The 14360-nt window shown below is 42.7% G+C and overlaps 1 protein-coding gene across 2 annotated transcripts in view; it reads left to right on the top strand.

Moving 5' to 3' along the window:
* Positions 1-795: 795 nt before the first annotated feature.
* The window catches only part of zfpm1 (zinc finger protein, FOG family member 1), an 87803-nt gene continuing 74238 nt past the window's right edge, over positions 796-14360 (top strand). For both annotated transcript variants that reach the window (XM_017691001.2, XM_017691008.2), the window contains exon 1: positions 796-1242. In XM_017691001.2, coding sequence (XP_017546490.1) covers positions 1203-1242 — 40 coding nt within the window. In that variant the 5' untranslated portion in view covers positions 796-1202. The remainder of the gene's footprint in view (positions 1243-14360) is intronic.

Here is a 14360-nt window from a genome sequence, read left to right on the forward strand (position 1 = left end):
GCCATATTGCCCAGCCCTATTGTAAACGCTGGACCAACACAGCTATCACTCCATAATACACAGCCATGACATTAAAATCTCCTTTCTTCCTCCTTTCTTCCATCTGTTTCTGCATACTTTTACCCTGTTCTTCAGTGGTGTTCTTCAGGACCCCTATAGGACCACCACAGAGCAGGTATCATTTGGCTGGTGGATCATTCTCAGCACTGCAGTAACACTGGCCTTGTGGGGTGTTAGTGTGTGTGTGTCCTGGAGCGAGTGGATCAGGCACAGCAGAGCTGCTGCAGTGTTCAAACACTGTGTCCACTCACTGTCCACTCTGTTAGGCCTTGTTAGTAGATGATAGCTCATCTGTGGCTGCACAGTTTGTGTTAGCCATCTTCTAGTCCTTCATCAGGATGCTGTTGTCTGGATATTTTTGGTTAACGGACTACACACTCGTCTGTGTCTGAGCCACTCATTCCACACGGTCGCTGCAGAGAAGCACAGAGCGAACGCATCTAGAAAGTGGAGTTGATCAAATGGACAATGAGGGCAGGAGCATGTTTTAATGTTATGGCTGATCGGTGTAGGCCTGCAATAATATTAATAACAGTAGAGAAGAAGAGAAGTTCACGTCTAAAAAGAAGCGCAATGCAAAGCAGCCACACAGAATGTGCCCGATTTTGTGAGGAATATTTAAGCATTTGTTTTTTGGGGGGCTGCAGCTGCTCAGCAGCGCCGTGGCATCATCACGCAGGGGGCGTGTCGGGGGCGTGGCCCCGCCGATCAGCTCCACTGCCTCACGAGCTTGTCGAGCGAGCGCCCATTGAGAACTGCCCTCTCTGGAGCGTAGCGGCGAGTTCGTGTTCACAAACAACAACAAAAATAAAGGCTGTAGCTTCGCGTTTCTCCGGCCAGTCACACGTTCCGGCAGCGCCGGAGAACAGTCAGTTCTTCAGGTCGTGGCAGCGAGGCAGCGTCGCGCGGCGAGTGAGCGGAAAACGAAGACGGTTCCTCCGGGCTCCCGTCGAGAAGTAGCCTGACTGACTGAAGCTCGCTCACGGCTACAGGTAGCTCCTCTCCGGCGAACAGCGCCAGAGCACGGGTCATGCCGGTTTCTCCGGACGGACGGCGAGCCGTGTTCCAGTGCTGCTAGTTCTCCGCGAACCGATTTCGCTCCGCGCCCGCTGGACCGGCAACCAAGGGGGGGACGGACGGCCATGTCCCGAAGAAAGCAGAGCAAGCCCCGCCAGATCAAACGTAAGAGCAAAGTTTTCAGTTCCTCTCTCGGTGCTACTTCAGCGGCAGCCGGTACCATGGCAACGTCAAGAAACTTGCTAACGTCGGTAGCGTGTTGTCATTCGGCCGCCGCCGCCGCCGCGTCGCTCGCGAACGTTTCTTGGAAACCGTTGAGTCGTTCCGATAGGCGCGAGCGTGGCCGCGTGCGCATACGAGCGCGCGCGCTCCTCGCTTCAACACGCTCGCGCACAGCTTGATCGTTTGAAGAAAAGTAGAAGGAAATGTGAAAAAACATGCAGGCGTATTAATAAAGTCGGTTTGCAGAGCCGGTTGCGTCTGGGAACGAGTTTTAAACCGTCGAATTAAAATAATAATAATAAATAATAATAATAAATAATAATAATAATAATAATGACAAGCTTCAAAAAAACACACCGTAGCCTAGTTTCATAAATAACACCGGAGTGAGCTAATGAGCTTTCATTTTTCACACCCGGCAGCTTTAATTACGCGGAGTGTAAATACAGTGATGTGTCTAACTTGACCCTGCGCGAGTTTACCGATGGTGGTGGGTGCAGTAAACCGTATTTTCTCTCTTTTTCAACCTTTCCATCGCCGGTTGAAAAGTGTAGCCGTGGTTTCCTGTTTAACTCTGTTGTGGAAACGTCGCTGTTCTCTGAAAAAAAGAAAAAAAAAAAAAAAACAAGAAAGCTGATGTGAGTTCAGATAAACAAGGGATCCGATCTCATGCGAGATAAGGATTAAAATTGGATCTTTTTTTATTTGTTTTCTGTCTGTGGCTGCAGCGAGGCTGGCGTTGCATTTTCCCCCGGCTTTTCAGTTCTCTCTCCAGAGATGGGCCGTGAGATAGCGCCCTGCTGATCTCGCTGCCTGATAGCGGATTACAATTGGATCCTCCCCCCATCTCCGCTTTTAACTCTATAATGTAGAGGCGCCGCTTGCAGCACCACCTCTTCATATACACGCTTACGGCTGACTGGCTTGAGGCTGACAAGTTCTTCCTGTTTAGAAGTATGCGAAGGTCTATCAACAAATCTCTGATCCAGCAGCTGATACAGTTCTGTTATAAAAATAAAATGTAGTACCACAGCACCACCCTGTCTGTCTCTAGACCTCTAGTTCTTGCTCTCTCTCCCCCTCTCCCCATTTCTCTCCCTCTGTCTGTCTCTCCCTGTCTCTCTCTCTCTCTCTCTCTCTCTCTCTCTCTCTCTTCACCTTCTCTCTCTCGACCCCCCCCCATCTCTGTCTTTCTCTCCACCCCCTCTCTCTCCTTCTCCCTCAAAAGAATCAGCAGTGCTGAAAAGTCGTTTTGCTCTGGTGCCAGGCGCTGTTTCAGTTCTTCATCCAGAAGAGATGCTTTGATGTGATAAGCGCAGTAGCAATATCTTGGAGGTTGAGTTTGAAAGGGCTGCTCAAAAATAAATATTAATGTGAGTCAAAGGCAGAAAGCGACTCTTGAAAAGGAAAGAAAAATGGTCTGATAAGGCAACATTAGCATATACCACTGAGCGTAAAGGGCGGTAGCACGATTTGTTTAAGCGGCTGCGAAGCTGCATTATTGGGCAGTCATGCCAATAACCTCAAGTGCTGCTCTTAATTGAGATGTTCATGTCTTATTCAGCCCAGCACTGCTTTTTTAAGCAACTCCCTGTTTTCTCACCCAGTGACAGCTACCTAATATTATCTGTGTTTGCTGTGCTATCTGAACACCTATTTCAGGTCAAGCAGAAAAAGCACTTGTGGCCTGTGCTTGCCTGTAGAAAGGTAATCACTAGCTTTACAGAAATCTTTCCATAGAAAGGAGCTACGTAAGATATGATCAGGCGACGCAAGTGTTATTTATTATAGGTTTATTCTGAGATTGAATCATTTCTTGAGTTCTAGATTATCTAAACACGAATACTTTAGGCCAAGCCCATTAAGGTCTAATTACACTTATGCTGTCAAATATTTCTCCTACAAAATGTGTTGGACAAGGGTTGGAGATGGATTGGCTGAAAAGCTCTTGCACATAGGATGGGCCCTATACATTTTTCAGATGCTAGTGTGGTAGTTATGGCAGGCTGGAAAGGCCTGGTTAAAGCATACATTAGATCATCTTTTAGGGGATGGGAAACAATGCAGTTCCTTCTACCTATATCATGGTCACTTAGGCCTGTACCAGAATGTCTCCTCAAATCCACAGCAGAAAGAGTAGCCCTGTGATGTCATGGCACTGTTTGGTTCATGGCGGTCCTTTGCAGATACATATAGAAAAGCACCCAGGCGTTATTAATGTGCGAGTGCTCTGTTTTGTGACACCTCTCCTGGGGGGATTTTGCCATCCAGGCCTTCAGCTGCAAGTATACGGTATCATGGAAGTCTGTGTTCAGAGGAAATATTTGTGTGTGCCTTTTGTGCGTCATTCTCCCAATGGTGAAGATCGCTCCGATAGATTAGCCCATCCCTCCCTGATTGAGAGATTAGCTGTGCGGCCCAACGGGGCTGGATCCCAGGCCTTGTATTTTGGCGGTTGAGATGGGAGACGAGATAAGTGAGGCGGCGATCTCTGTGCCGATAGCGCCGGCGTGAGACAGATGGAAGCGATTGCGTGGATGGAATTGGCATTATAATTACATTTGGCTGCTGCATTCTCATCTTTGTCATGTTTGTGTTGTTGTTTGGGACTGGCTGGGTGTATCTTCAGATAAGTTAAAAAAAAAAGAGAGAGGGAGAGAGAGAGAGAGAGAGAGGAGCAGATAAGAGCAGAATAGGATGGCAGAAGCGATAAGGGCTCGGGGAGAGAGGCAGGAATACAGAAACGATAGATGGATGTATTCTGGGTTTTAAAAGCAGCTCCCTCACTGAGATTGTGGGGGCTGATAAGGCAGCCGTGCAGATGGGTGCTATGATAAGAGCGTGGAGATGGTGAGAGATACCAGAGATAGCTCTGCGCCGCCTGACATCATTCAAGCGGCTCTGAGGTCACTGTGCATTATGCATGGGGTCACGCTGTTTGACGTCAGCAGCCCAAGCACATTTGACTTGAGCGCTGACCGAGCTCCCGGTGGTCAGACATTTGCACTCATTTGAGTGACCACCTCGCAGACACTGTTCAAGTTGCTCTTTTAAAAGTGTGGACATGTGATCATATCTGCAGTTCCTTTTTTTTTTTTTTTTTTTTTTTTTTTTCCCTGCTGAAGCTGTTCTCTGGTGTTTGCTGCTGTCAGGTTCAGCTTTTTTTCAAAGGGTCACCTGACCTGGGGGTTAATCTAATATCCTGACAAAAGCATCATACTGGACAAAAGAAAACATGCACACACACATAGTCAAGTATAAACACCCTCACACACACACACACACACACACACACACACACATACATACATACATACATACATATATATATGAGTATGTATATGTATAGTTGAGTATGTGTGCACACCCTCACAGATATACAGTGGGGCCTCATGTTTTTTGTGTAATAAAAAAGACAAAACTTACTTCTAGTTCATTTTTTTTGAAAGGCCCATGCCCTACATTTTTCTTGTTATTTTTTTTCCGGTCCACTTATAGCTTTGCACCAAAAGCAGTCATAATTCAATTACACAGGGTCATGTTCCAACCTCTTTGTTTCTTAGAATTAAACAGGCTGTTTTTGTTACCATGTCTTCAACATTAATATATTAAATGAGCTTTGTTCTGATTGGCCTGTCTGTATTGTGCCTCATTCAAAAACACTCAGAGCTGAAACACTCTTAAGAACTTTAGTATGAATGGGTAGCGTTAAACTGTTGTAGGCTGAATAGATGAATTGATTTAAATGAGTTGGTTCTTGTGACATCACAGAAATAATGTGGAAAAAAATCAGTTTTCCACAATATGTGCCCTTTAATGTAATTATCATGATTGTTGTATTTAAACTCTGCGAATATTATATTAATACACCGAAATTTTGATTGGAAGCAAATGCCCAGCAAACGCTCTTCAAACACACAGTGGACAATGATCAAATCGATTTTTTTTTAGATACTGCCCATTGAGCTCTCTTGCTGATTTGGACTTTAGGAGCTGAAATGAAGACCATTAACATAAATAGGAACTGATAGTAAAATCTCCAGTTTTCTAAGGGAAAAAAAAACTTGTGAGAAAATTAGTGAGGGGAAAAATGGCTGGAAGTCCTAGATACATCACTGACTGAGGGGTGTCCTAACCATCGTGTTTCAGTTGGTTCTTAGAATTGGAAAACAGTGGTAGCTTTATGTTTCTGCTCTTTACTGAAGTCACAGTAAAACAGCTAGGAGGTAAAATATATGTCAGTTTATCTGTTACAAGTTTCAAGTAAAACATAGCATGTCTGCATTTAATCTAGAACTTTCAAAAAACTTTTCATGTGAACTGTTGTTAGTTTACTGCTTATATACCACTAGAATCCCACAGGGGTGAAGGCAAAAATCAGCATGTGTTTTTTTTTTTTTTTTTTTGTCCCTTGTTTTTGACTAAGTTGGGACATTTATGACCCCAGCTGAAGATCTAGAAGTTAATAGTCAGTGTTCTCTACACACAAATACAAACTCACAGTTTGGTATGTGCACACACCCTCACACAGTTTCACATACATAAACATTAACATACGTCTCTCACTCACACACACACACACACACACCCTGCATAGCTTCTTGGTGGCTTTTGCCTTTGTGTGTGTGTGATATGTGTGTGTGTGTGTGTGTGTTGTGTTTTTTTTTTTTCTTTGTTCTGCTTTTAGCTCGATGTGAACTTTTGATAAGCCCTGGGGCCTGATCTCCGGTGCAGATAGAGATTGCCAAGTGTGATAAGAGTTGTTATCAGGCCAGAGCAGGCAGGAGCTAAGACTCTGCTGCAATAACAAAGCGACACATAGAAGCAGCAGGGCCCTGGACCCTGGCAATCAGTTCCAGCCCTAATGTGATTAATGCTGTTGTATAATTAGATGATAGGTGTGAATGCATTTCTCCCCTTCCTCCTCTTTCCCTCACTCGCACCCCTCCCCTCTCCCCGCCCCTTTGTGTTTTTCTCCTAACAACCATCATAGTCGATTAATTTAATTAAAACTAATTCCACATATTACTCACTGTAGATCCTGTATAAGATAGCATTGAGATGTGGGGGATTTTTTTGTTCCTCGATGATTATCTGTGGAGAGCTTTTTTTTTTTTTTAGTGTAAAGTAAAAGAAAAAATACCCAGCTCTTAGCCATGTATAGAAATTAAAAAGGAAATGAGAACATGGCGTCAGCAGTGTGGGCTCTAATGTTGATTTGCTGCGAGTTATTAGATACTGAGTGATACATTTCTTAAGTCTTTGGACATTGAAGAAGCATTGTAGCGTAGCATAAACACTAGCAGAAGATTGTCTTGAAAGAATACGATTACAGATGGTTACTGATTTCTTTATTTAAAAAGAGACAGACAAGCTGTGGGAAACCAGCAGGCTAATAATTATAAAGCGGCTGCATAGCTTTCATACTCTGAAATTGAGGTGGGAGGAAGAAAATACATTCTCAGCATATGACTTGTGTTTTTCCTAGAAAGGACTTTTTGATAGATAACTATCATCCTTTTCTAAATACCTTTCTGTTGAGTGCTCAGTGACATGCTGCAGGTGCAAGCTTCCTTTACTGCTGCAGATGGGCCTGAGGAGATTCACCTGATAGTTGGCATAGAATAAACGTGTATACAAAACCAGGAAATTAGGAGTTATCCTTTTGATTTAAATACTTTTATTACATTTTACTTTGGACCTGTTTTGTGGTGTGTGTAGGAGATACGTGAGAAATTTCTGCAGGAGCCAACTGAGAGGGTATAATCGCCAGATTTACTGTAGCTAAGTTCACTGTCTGGATATTTTATCCTTCACTCTGCTGCTTTCAGCAGAAAATCTATACATTAGGTTATTCACCAAGGTCATCTCAGTATCGACCTTCTGGATGGAGTTTGATACCCAACCTGGAGTTTTAATCCTAACTTCAGTTTAAAGGGGACTTCCATAATTTTTCCTATAATCTCTACAAAATGACATTATGCGCATGTGAACACAGTCATTCAGAGTGATTTCATATGAAATGTGATGATGTAGAAAAACTCGTCAAGTCAGAATTATTTACACTGGTGGTGATAGGAACCAGACATTTGAAGTGATTGAACTATATATATATATATATATATATATATATATATATATATATATATATATATATATATATGTGTATGTATGTATATATATATATATATATATATATATATATATATATATATATATATATATGTATATATATATATATATATATATGTATATATGTATATGTATATATGTATGTATATATATATATATATATATATATATATATATATATATATATTCAAATCGATGAGATGCATGCATTGTATTGGAGGGAAAAAAGATAAAGTATAAAAAATAAAGTAAAAAAAAAAAAACTTATCTCCTTGGGTTTGTGACTATTTTACTATTATTAACACTGCATATAAAAACTCACATATAGGTTCACTGGTCATTTTGGATAGTAAATAAAATGGCTATATTTGTGTCATATACATTTTGACCCCTGGCTACAATCACTACAACGCTCCATTTCACATCAAACCATTCTAAGTTACTTTGTTTACATCTCAGTGATTAAATTATGCAAAAGTTCCTTTGTAAGAGGTGTCATCACTTTTGCTCAGTGTTCTCCTGGAGTGAGCAGGCGTTAATGGATTTACTGTTGATTTGTTAATTGACTGGGCTGATTTGGTTGCTCAGTTTTGGCTGGTTGAGTTGACTGGTTGTTGATCATTTTTTCAGTTTTCTTCACTGTGGGGTAACGAAGTGGTCACATTAAACTGCCTACGAATGAAAATTTACTGCTTAGGAAGTGCCTGGATGTTGCCACAGTGACAGACGAGAAGCTATGTGGTGTTGTGAAGAGTTATTACTTCTTCCTGCTATTTACACAGGGGACAAGCCAGAATGAATTATGAGGAACAACCTCACACATACAAACTCTCCTGCCCCCTCAGCACTCCTAACATTGGGGTTACTTGTTTCTGGTAGGGTTTAAACAAAGGCGGTGCAGGCTTTGTTGTGTTTAGCGCGTTTTATAGCCTTAATGTCGGGAAGGATACATTTCATTTCCAGTTGTACTGCCTCAAAGTAATTTCTTCTTAAAATTGCAGTCCCAAAATAGAAATGGCCTACACTCCATTTGTGCAAACCTTACTTACTGTTGCAACTAAAACTCGCTGGCAATACTCATAAAAGTGATGACATACTTGTCCCTGTTTTATTCCCCACTGTGCACACATAGCTATCAGCCAGGCTGCGTTTTATTTTATAACTCCTCAGTAATGTACATGCAAAGCACACCTGGTAAGTAGTGTCACTCTGTGTGACTCTCGGGTTTCTTCTCTAGTTTTCTGTGTCAGCTTGCCTGAACTTCAGGTTTTACCAATCCTTGCCTTTGGATGTTACACTCGACACTCCATTAGTATTCTGAAAATAGAGACAGAAAGTTTCAGCACACTGTCAGATACGAGTGGAGATGTAGACTCGGATCGGCAGGAAATATAAGTGCTAGCAGGGAGCTTGTAGCCCCCAGCGTTCCTGCATCAAAAAAAACAAAACAAAGAAAGGCAATGAGAGTAATCATGATATGCTGCTGTCACATGGAATCATATGGAGAGGAGAGATTTGGTGTGGTGTTTTCATTAGAAACAGAGGTGAAGTTTCCATAGTGGGAGGGTTCTGTTTTGATGAAGGCCGGATAATGGAGATGATTTAATGCACTGTTTATAATGGAGTTGGTTGTAGTTAATGAGTTAGTCTTTATGGAGACTGGAGATATGATAATGTGTCCATGTGGAGGAGCCATATTTGATGGGATCACGGTTAACAGGGTTGATTAGATTGGCCGATTTCTATGCTTAGTTTGATGTCATGTTCTTCTATTTGATGTGCTTAATTGCCGTGTTTGGGGGTGTGGGGGGATCAATTTCATGTGGCAGTGGAACATGGTCAGGAGGATTTGGGAGTGGCACTGTTTTGAATAGATGTCTTGATTTTATGTGCAGCTATTTGCTTGAAAAGGAGCGAGATGTTCTTTAAAAAGGGATTTTACACTTATAACCGAGCAATAAGATTTAATGCTGGTGCTCTACGTCAGGGACATTATGTATGATTTTACAGCGTAATAATAACAAATACACTCACTGGCCACTTTATTAGGTACACCTTGCTAGTAAAAGGTTGGACCCCCTTTTGCCTTCAGAACTGTCTTAATTCTTCGTGGCACACTTTCAGCAAGGTGTTGGAAACATTCCTCAGAGATTCTGGTTGGTTATTTGAGTTACTGTTGCCTTTCTATCATCTGGAACCAGTCTGCCCATTCTCCTCTGACCTCTCACACCAACAAGGCATTTTCGTCCACACAGCTGCCGCTCACTGGATATTCCCTCTTTTTCGGGCCGTTCTCTGTGAACCCTAGAGATGGTTGTGCGTGAAAATCCCAGTAGATCAGCAGTTTCTGAAATACTCAGTCCAGCCTGTCTGGCACCAACAACCACACCACGTTCAAAGTTAAATCACCTTTCTTCCCCGTTCTGATGCTCGGTCTGCACTTCAGCAAGTCGTCTTGACCACCTCTACAGGCCTAAATGCATTGAGTTGCGGCCGTGTGATTGGCTGATGAGCTATTTGTGTTATCAATTGAACAGGTGCACCTAATAAAGTGGCCGGTGAGTGTAGATGTTCATATGGGTACAGGTATAGTCTGAAGGCCATGTGGTTTGTGGTGTATGTGGGTGGATGTGTGCAGTCTGCTGCCTCATGGATGGTGTGTGCGTCATTGTTATGACAGTCCCAGCCTCCTTTCCCCCCATCACCACCTCTCCTTCCAACACACACACAAACAGGTGATAAGAGGCCATTTTCTCCTACTGTGCTCAGCTCTGTATTCCAGGGTGTAAAAAGGCCTTCTGTGGGCAAACAGTCCTCGCTGACCTACCCTTTTACAGCTGCAGAGTGCGGCTGTAAAGTACAGTGCAGAACCTTACCTGTGCTTACTGCCTGACCAGTGTCACATGGGTGGAGGTGTGGTTCTTATTTGAAAGTGTATGTTTAACTCCTTAGACCACAGGCTTATTTTTCAGTTAATCGCATTGTATGAGTCATTTGTTAACTACTGTGAAACAAGACGTGTAAGTTATGTTGTTATGAGAAAGAGGAATTGATATATCCATGCTCTGTTGGACAAGTCTTGAAGAGCAATGGCAAAAACACTTTCAGGCCAATGACAGATTGTAGTACATTTTACTTAGAGTCAGAATATGATGTTGAATTTAGTTTAAAACTATACCAAGCTGATCTGTGTTGTTGTTGTTGCTAATCAAAACTAGGCAATTATGAAATGACAATAACTTTCATAAAAAAAAGAAAGAGAAAATACAAAGCAGAAGCTAGCACCACATTGAGCGTAGTAGTCCAGTGAAATGTGGACATGACATGACATACAGACATGGCACTGTGACCCAGTATTGCTTAACAAACACTGACTTTTAATGTTGGTAGATACCTTTGTACTATTGAACAGTGTGAATGGTTTCTCCATTAGATTTCTACTCAGTTCTAGAACAGTGTAAATGACAGAATTATAGAGCAGTTTAATGTTGGCGGAAAGGATGATATTTTAGAACCTTGTGAATGAGGAGAACAGTCTAGAACACTGTGAATGATAGGGACATTCTAGAACGTTGTGAATGGAGGAGCACGTTCTAGAAGAGTGAAGGGGGTACATTCTAGGCGGAGTGAACGAGAGGGGCATTATGGAACAGTGTGAATGAGTGACGATCTACAATGGTGTGAAAGGGGGAGAACGTTCCAGAGACTGTCACACAGGTATGGCGCGTCAACCAAACAGTTGGACTTCTTGCAAAATGTGATGCTGACACTTGTCTTTCTTCCTCTTGGCATGGGCACTCTCTGACTTAACTAAAGCAGGCCTGGCTGGGTGCTAAAGAGGGAGAGCTGTGGTAGGCAGAGAGCGCTGGGCCTGGTTTAGAAGAGGAGGCAAGAGAGAGGAGAGATAAGAACAGCAGGGCGACTGGGACAAAGGCCTGAGAAAGAGGAGAGGTTAGACTGCCTCCAGGGAGCTCCCCTTAACAGAGGTGGTCTAGACCAAAGTGTCTCCTCTTTCTGCTCTCACACACTCCACTTGGCCGGCCACAGAATGGGGAGATAGAGAGCCAGGGGCTGGCTCCCCATCACTACCCTCCCCTTTCTCCTATCCTGGGCTTAGATGTGTGCACAGTGAGTCACTCCACACTGTGCTGTGGGTTTGGAGTGATCTCAGCTTTGGGTTTTGATACCTTGTGTAAACCATATGAGCAATGTGTTACTGATAGCCTGTCTGTGATAGTGTCCAGAATAAGTGGGTATAGGCCCACTGTCTCTGTATAAAGATCTGGAATTGATTTAGTAATCATGTCACTCAGAGGTCGAGGCTTAGGAAGGTGTAATTTTTTTTTTTTTTTTTTAAACCAAAGAAGATGTGAAATGACACCAACCATAACATGGTAACATCCCATATAGTATGTTTTGCAGCAAAGACTTGATGTTGACATATTGGTCTGTTTCACTAGTTTTTGGCATGATTCACTTCCTGGAGAGTGTTGCCTAAATTGGCTGAAGTGTTTTGGTGCCCAGTACAGCAAACACATAGCTAGCCAAGCAAATAGTAATGGAGCTGCATCAGCATGAAAACTGTGCCATCGCAATTGAAATGTAGGACTACAAATTACACATTTGAATAGCGTGTTGTCCAGTGTTAATGGGGTGCTATGTACATTGTGCCTTAGCACTTGAGGATCACAAACTAAATCAGGCCATGAACCTGCTTTTGTGTAGGGTTTGTGGATGAGATATGAATGAATATTGTGTTTTAGTTTTTAACTTAAAGGGCATATATCATCAAAACCTTTACCTTTTTGAAATGAGAGTTTAAGTAGTATGTAAACATTATTAAGGCCTCAAAGTAGTGATGCACAATGATATTGAAATTGTATCAGTATTGGCCAGTAATTACTTAAGAAAATGATTTGCGTCCGGCAGTTGCTTAGATAAGACCTATATTTCAATATAGGCTTGATAAAGTATTAATTGTACTCTAGAAGAGGAGAACATTAGGCAACATGGGGCTACTATGCTAAACGTTTTGCATGTTATTAATTTTACTCCATTTGTAACCCTAAAGATAATGCACCATTTTTCCATATTTCTAATCCAGGTAAGATTCTGCGCATCCCTCTTTCAAAGCGTACCCTTGAAACTGAACTGCAGAATCAGCCTGCTTTGCATTCATTGTTTGTGGTGCTGTAACAGAACGTTGTACGTTCTATAGCTTAGTTTGCCCATTCACATTAGTTATGAGGAGTATTTCAACCTGGACTGCTTTTGTAATTTGGGCACAATACAGCCATACAGAACAGAGATCATTTGCATGCATCAATCTTGAAGGGACAATCTTGAAGGGACAGCCTAATTCTAAGGGAGATAATTGTAATGAGAAGTTGGAAAATGGTCATGAGAAATGAATTAGGTTTGTTTATGGCGTATAAATCTACTCAAACTGAATAAGTGGACCTCAGAAGAAAATAAAATTCAGGGAGTATATTTGATATGACTGCTTTAATTCTACCTTCTGCTTCTTGCTTCTTCTGAAACAGAATCTTCTGTCTCCTCTACAGCTACAGAACGTGCAGTACACGCTGCTCTTCAGATTTTCAAAAGAAGAAAAAGATCCTGCATTGATCAAAGGTCGTGACCTCTGCTCATGTTCTGATCAATCAAGAAATGAAATGACAGAAAAACAATGCAATTCAGTTTCATTAAGATTGTTGTTAATGATTAGATTTTCAGCCACGCTGTATTTGGTGGAATATTGATGGCAGCACTTTAATTGGTGAAGACTCTGGCCTTTTTGGCCTGGCTGTTTGCATGTCCTGCCCTCTGGCTCTAAGAAAGAGAGGATCATGGGTACTCCTTTTTTTTTTTTTTTTGCTTTCGTGCTTTGTGCCCTTCCCCTCTTCCTCTCTTCCCCTCTCCCTCAATGTCCTACTCTGTTTCCCTTCTCTCTTCTTCTATATCTGACCCGCTTTCCGTTGCTCCAGCAGTCTCTCCTCTTTCTATCTCTTACTATCTCACTCTTTCTCCCCCACTCCCTCTCTGCCTACCCCCCATCTCTCTCTCTCTCCCTCTCCCTCTCTCTCTCTTTCTCTCTCTCTCTCTCTCTCTCTCCCCCCTCCACCCTCTTTCCCTCTGTCTCCAGTCAGACCTCTAGCCTCACTGAACCAGGTCTTGGCGGTATGATAATGTGGAAAGTTGAACTGGCCCCATTACAGCTTGGCTGATGGCAGCGCCGATAAGGCCCTTGATAATGGGTGCAGATAGAGCTGACACAGCGGTCCAATAGCCAGCCCTCTCTCCCCCATTATCATTCCTGCCCACCGATGGGCTCCCAGCGCGCTATCTGCTCTCCATTTCCACTCCTGCGACAGATAAGAATGGAAATACTGACTTCATAGCTGACTGATTAAAGTGTCTGCCTTTCTTGATAATACACAGATAAATTATGTTTTTTTTCTCTCTCTCTCTCTTTCTCTCCCTCCCTCTGTCTCTATCTTTTTCTCTCTCCCCCAACACTCTCTCTTTCTCTCTCTCTCTCTCTCTCGCTCTCCCTCTCTCTTATTCCCTCTTCCACTATCTAGAAAGGGAGGGAGGAGGGGGGGACGACAGGGAGAAAAACCTCTGCTCTGTTAATTTCTCTTTCTTTGTAAGTTTATTTGAGAGGGATAGCGGGAATGGGCTTGGATGGGGTGAAAGAGGGAATGTGAGAGAATTTGGGAGATGGGCCCATTAATAAGAAAGTTTCTGAGGGCGGGTGAGCGCACGGGGTGAGTTGGGGCGAACGACTCCATTCAAGAGCCTCTCAGGGACTATTACGTTGGGAATCGTGTCGACTAATATGCGACAAAGCGCTATCTCCATCATCTGTATAAACATACGGTACATAAACACCCCTCCCCCTCCCTGCCCCCAACAAACCTCACTGA

The sequence above is a fragment of the Pygocentrus nattereri genome, chromosome 7, assembly GCF_015220715.1.
Source record: "Pygocentrus nattereri isolate fPygNat1 chromosome 7, fPygNat1.pri, whole genome shotgun sequence".
NCBI lineage: Eukaryota > Metazoa > Chordata > Actinopteri > Characiformes > Serrasalmidae > Pygocentrus > Pygocentrus nattereri.